The sequence below is a fragment of the Stomoxys calcitrans genome, chromosome 5, assembly GCF_963082655.1.
Source record: "Stomoxys calcitrans chromosome 5, idStoCalc2.1, whole genome shotgun sequence".
Lineage (NCBI taxonomy): Eukaryota > Metazoa > Arthropoda > Insecta > Diptera > Muscidae > Stomoxys > Stomoxys calcitrans.
Window position 1 is genome coordinate 114,651,833 of NC_081556.1, and position 6,498 is coordinate 114,658,330.

Sequence of the window (6,498 nt, forward strand, 5' to 3'; positions counted from 1 at the left end):
AGTTTTTTGTTCATTACCGGTAATTGCATAAATTTTATATTGGAATCTTCTATTCTGCATGTTATAAATAAATACCGTTTCAAAGAAATATTTATGAATATTTGTTTTATTAATATGATTTTTCTTTTATTTTTTTGGTTGGTTTTTCTCATTTTTAACTTAAATTTTATACTACTTAAAGTATAGTTAACAGTTCGTTTTTATTCTAGTTAATTTGAACTAATTTTAATTACACTTTAATTAACCGATAAGTGCTCCTCCACCACCCAACACTCCACCGCCAAACCCTGCAAATCCACCTGCTCCGCCACTAACATAACGTGCCTTGTAACGTCCACCAAAGCCACCACCAAAACCATGGCCGAAACCGCCACCAAAACCTCTCGCTCTTACTGTATAGGACTCGCGATATTTTTTGAAGCCCCCACCAAAACCAGCGCCAGCAAAACCACCCACCAAACCTAGACCACCAACTCCCACAGCACTGGGATACTGCTGCACATACGGAACTTGTTGTATATATGGTACACTTTGAACAGCAATAGGAACTTGTTGCACTTCGTGAGGATAGGTTACAGGATAATAGGAGTCAAAACCACTGGGGCCAAAACTATTGCCGCTAGAGGTGGCAGTGGCAGTTGCCGTAGCTGTCGATGAAGCAGATGAACCTCCATTAGCAACTGCTGTGGCGGTTGCGGTAGCACTACTGCCACTTGACCCATCGTCTATGAAGGGCGAGGCTGCAACAAAGTTGACAGCCAACAAAAGCAGTATCAAATCTCGTAAAAATTCCATTGCGCGTTAGACCTTTATATGTTGCCGATTTCACTTCTACTCTTTATCTAAGAATGGCTAGTTTAGCCATTTAGGTCTTTATATTATTTTTGGTAGACTTCTATTTTTTTCAATATTTACACTAAAATTTAGCATTAAAATGCCAAGTTAATGAATTTATGGGGATTTTTTATGAGGCCATCTTCAGCATTTGAAGAACTGGGGATTGGTTTTTTGGTAAATTTCTGCCAATACCATAATCGAACCCTTACTAGTGTATCATACAGGGTGGCTGATGAAAGCCGCTACCAAAAAAAAATGTAATAACTTTTTTTCTATTTAATAATAATAATTTAATAATTAATTTAATTAATAATAATTTAATAATTAATTTAATAATTTAATTTAACATGAATAAAAGAAAAATGTATTCCATACACCGAAAAAAAAATGTAGCAATATTCATCATTGTAGCAATATTCATCAGCCACCCTGTATATGCAGGCAAAGTTCTTGGCTAGCTGTAGTTAGGTGTCAACTGTTGTAGTGATTCACGTTAAGCTAGACAGCTTGAGCAGAACATATAGCCTTCATCTGATAGTGTGTTAAATATCTCAGTTGTTGTGTGGCTAACGATATGTAGTTGTCTAACTATTAGTTGCTAATTGTTTAAGCAAACTCCCAATGAAACAGTGTTAAGCAAAATTTTGATTACAATTTAAAGACCGAATCTCTGAAGTTGAGATTAACAGTCCGAAACAAGACAATATGGAACTCAAACGCCTGGAGTGTAGAATAGGAATAGAGTGGAATAAGAATTGGGAGTGTGTTGCGAGATGTGGCCACCAAAGCCTCTCCAGCGGTGCTACAAGAACAATAAATAACCAAAACGAAGAGTATTTAGAATAGATGTAAGTATCTGAAATCTAGGTTAGCTTAGGTTTCAGGGCTCGCGAATTGTAACCTCGATAGCTACCCGCTTCACTGGGAAACCTTAGGTCCATAGTTTTCATCCTAAAAGAAGTTAGAAGAAAGTAAGAAAATGGAGGAACACAGATAGAGATACACCATAGCGCAGTGCAAGGCAGCAGAAACGGCAAACAAGTAAAAGCGGGTTAAGTTCGCCTGAGGCGAACACCATGGATCGCATTTGACAAGTTCCCAAATGATTTTTCCAAATATATAGGAGATACAGGCCACAGTGGCGTAAAGGTTAGCATGTCCGCCTATGACGCTAAACGCCAAGATTCCAACCCTGACGAGAGCATAAGAAATCTCGTTATCTCCTCCTAATGCTGGCGACATTTGTGAGGAACTATGTCATTTGAAACAAGTAATAGCGTGATTAGTTCGGCCCGGATGAATCTTATATACCCTCCAACATGGATCGAATTGTCAGGTTCTTTGCCCAGTATCTCTTTATAGTCAAACAAAGGATTATGGATAACAATTGCCATGCTATTAGAGCCATGACAGGTTAGGGACCGATTCGGACCATACTTCGTTGGGATATTGGCGACCATAGTAGAAGTTATTTCTCATTTCATTTAATTTTCAGCATATTTGGCACGCATGTTGAAAGTCGTAGGAGAAGTCGTAGTAAAAACCTTCAGCCAAATCGGATACGACTTGCGCCCTCTATAGGCTCAAGAAGTAATATCGGGAGATCGGTTCATATGCAGCTGTATCAGGTTATAGACTTTTTTAGACCATACTTGGCACAGAAGCCATACCAAAACGACATGTGCAAAATTTCAGCTAAATCGGATACGAATTGCGCCCTCTATAGGCTCAAAAAGTAATATCGGGAGATCGGTTTATATGGCACAATTATTGAAAGTCATACCAAAACACCACGTGATGTCAGCCAAATATGATACGAATTTCGCCCTCTATAGGCTCAAGAAGTGATATCGGGAGATCGGTTTATATGACATCTATATAAAATTTCAACTAAATTGGATAACAATTACGCCCTCTAGAGGCTCAAGAAGCCTAATCGGTTATGGACTGAATTTAGACCATACTTGGCACATTGGCTGTAAGTTATACCTCAGCGACATGTGCGAAATTTCAACTTAATTGCATAACAATTGTGTCCTCTAGAGGCTCAAGAAGTATAATCGAGAGATGGGTTTATATGGCGGCTATATCAGGTTATGGACTGATTTAAACCATACATGGCACAGTTGTTCAAAGTCATTCCTCAGCGACATATGCAAAATTTTAGCCAAAATTTAAGAATTGCGCTCTCTAGAAGCTAAAGAAGTCTATTCGGGAGATCGGTTTATATGGCACCGACTTGAAATCAAGACCCAAGATCGGTTTACATGGCAGCAATACCAAAACATGGACCGATTTGTGACCCATTTACAATCCCAACTGAACTTCATTAATGAGAAATATTTCAAGCGCCTAGCTTTACCCCCATCAAAAGTTAGCGTGCTTTCGATAGACAGGCGGACATGGCTACTTCGATTTAAAATGTCACGACGATGAAGAATATATATACTTTATGGGGTCTTATACGAATATTCCAGGTGTTACAAACGCAATGACGAAATTGGTATAACCCCATCCTATGGGGGAGGGTATAAAAATGTCATGGCAACAATGTAAAAACTTCACCCCAAAAAGGTGTCGCACTACGGCACGCCGTTCAGACTCGGCTTTTATAAGAAGGCCCCTTATCATTGAGCTTGGCAGCAATATCAGGTTATGAGCCCATTTGGACCATTTTTGGCACAGTTATTGGATGTCAGAACAAAATACCTCATGGTAAATTTCAGCCAAATCAGATAAGAATTGCGCCTTCTAGAGCTTCAAAAAGTCATGATCCGAAATCGATTTATATGACATCTATATCAATTTATGTACCGATTTGAACCATTCTTAGCACAATAATTAATAGTCAAAACAAACCACCTCATGCACAATTTCAGCCAATACGAACAAGAAATGCGCCCTCTAGAGGATGTAGAAGTCAAGATCCAATATGTGGTAGCTATGTTTATCAAACATCGACCGATATGGCCCATTTACAATCCCAACCGAGCTTCACTAATATGATGTATATGTAAAGAATTACAAGCCCCAGTTTCCTTTTTTTTTCTAAACAACGAACACGCTATGAATGCAATGCATTGGGGGCGGCGAAAGGATGTAGTGTTTGTTGACATTTGACATTATCCGGAAGTCTATTAAACCTACGAACGTTTCGGGCGAAATAAGAATTCTCTCTGTAATACATTGTCCGGTCCGCTGGCCAATCAATAACAAACGGGTGTGAGTTCCTGGAATGTCTAGTATTTCTGACAAACATGTTTATATCAGGAATATGAAGACGAAAAACCAGATGACCACACATCATAAAAGTACCGATAGAACAGCGCCAAACAACCCACATTCCGACGATATTCAAGAAAGGCAATAGAGTTGGACACCCTACAGGCCTCAATCAACGCCATCGCTCTCCTCTGTACACAGTCCAGTAGCTCCAGGGATGATTTTGAAGCTCCAGCCCATACATGTGAGTTGTACTCCATTTTCGGTCTCATGAAAGTGGTATAGTTGTTAAGAAGATCACCGTTTAAAGAAGCCTAAGCACTTGGACGCTTCTTTCGACACTTCAAATACATATTTAGCCCAACGGACATCACTTTGTATTTTCAAGCCCAAAACATCAAGAGTTTCCGATTGCTCAACATCTATACCGTTGATAGACAGAGATGATCGTAATGGGTCATCGAATTGTTTGTGAGACAACAAACAGCACAGAGTCTTCCGTGCATTGAAATCTACTCAGTTCATTCGACCTCACTCAGAAATGAGCAGCAAATCCTGACAGAGTGTATCGTCCATAACCCTCCTCTTGTCCTCAATCTCTTGAAGACTCGGCCTATGGCCAAATGAGTAAGAATGACAGATATTACTGTCATCCGCAAATGAGTAGATCGGATTTGTTGTCTGACTCAACAGATCGTTGATGAAAATAAGAAAAAGAGAAGGAGAAGGAGAAAGAGAAAGAGAGAGAGAAAGAGAAAGGGAAAGAGGAAGAGAAGGAGAAGGAGAAGGAGAAAAAGAAAAAGAAAGAATAGAGCCCTGGTGTACACCTGCGGTCAATTTATGCGCATTGGATGAGAACCCGTCTATATAAAGACATTGCCGACACCAAATGCGACAAGCTTTGATAGTAGTGCACCGTGCCAGACCCTATCCAATGCCTTGGAGATATTCAGAACCACAACCTTACTCTTACCAAACTTTACTCCTTCAAAATGGCTAAACTGACATGGAATGTCAATCAAGACGATCAAGAATATATGCACTTTGTTGGGTCCCAGATCAATATTTCGAGGTGTTACAAACGGAATGATAAAATTTATATACCCCATTAAATGGTGGAGGGTATAAAAAATTAAACTTAAGCCAGAAATGTAGCGAACAAGGCGAACCTGAGAGGACTCACTGACAGTCTGATCGGGACGCCCCTCCTGCATCGACATCGATATCGTCTCCAGTGCCTTCAGCATCGCGAAGCCTCCCGTATGAAAGACGCTGTACTCTTCCAGATGCCTACATGGCTCCTGAGTACCAGAAATTCAATGAAGTCTACTGCCCCAGTGCCACATACAATTTAAACCCAGTGTATACAGACGGAATACCCCCAGCCCACAGATTCATTTGCGGGAAAACAACTTCCAACCTGTCAAAAAGCAAGGACTCTCTTGGTATATAATCAGTCACGCCGCATATAGCATGCCACCGCGCCGTTCTCCATCCCCCAGCAAAAAAGAAGCATGCCCAAAGTTTGAGGAGCACCAAGTACCTGCCGCTGTAGGGCGATTTTCGCAGCCACATACCGATGCAAAGAGACAAATTTGCATTGCATTTCTAATATCATTTGTACCAAAAAGTACATTTTGCCTCAAAAGAATAGATTTATGTCCCAAACGTTAAGTTTTAGTACCAATGGTTAGGTTTTTGTACCAGAGGCAAATATTTGATAACAAAGGATATGTTTTGGTGCCAAAGGGTAAGTTTTGGTTCCAAATGGTACGTTTTTGTAGCATATAGTACGTTTTAGAGTCAATGGTACCATTTGGCACAAAAACGTACCAATTGGTACGAAAACGTACTATTTGGTGCAAAACGTACCATTTGGTACCAAAACGTACCATTTGGTACCAGAACGTACCACTTGGCACAAAAAACTTAACATTTGGTACCAGTTAAGTTTTTCAGCGTGGGTTATCCCCTCCTAATGCCGGTGGCATTTGTGAGGTAGTATGCCATTTCTGATGTTTTCGCCAGGATTCGAGACCACGCGCTCAACACCACAGGCGCACATACAATCCTCTGCGCAATCCTCTATGGTCTCACGCAACAGAACACTACGTGCAAAATTTCAGCCTAATGGGATGACATTTCCGGCTTCTAGGGGAAGTAAAATGCAGAATCATCCCGGAAATAAGTTTAAACTCTCTCTTTTAATCGAATCGACATTCATTTATCTAACTCTAACTCTCAAATAAATAGATTATAATTGAGAAGGAATATATTAAGGGGAATTTTGCAGTACTAAACAAAAGTAATCATTCATTCCATTATCACCAACCATGGCATTTGGCTACAAGCCAATGGCTAAGGTGTTAATTGTTCAAATAAATTTTTGCACAAAATCGTTTAAATATATCTAAAATAAAAGGGAGTACTTTTTTGAAG

General features: G+C 39.9%; 1 protein-coding gene across 1 annotated transcript; it reads right to left on the bottom strand.

Annotated features, from left to right (window-relative positions):
- Positions 1-240: 240 nt before the first annotated feature.
- Positions 241-795, bottom strand: LOC106090964 (keratin, type II cytoskeletal 3). The gene has a single exon (XM_013257332.2). The coding sequence runs from the start codon at positions 793-795 to the stop codon at positions 241-243; it is 555 nt and encodes a 184-aa protein (XP_013112786.2).
- Positions 796-6,498: the final 5,703 nt, after the last annotated feature.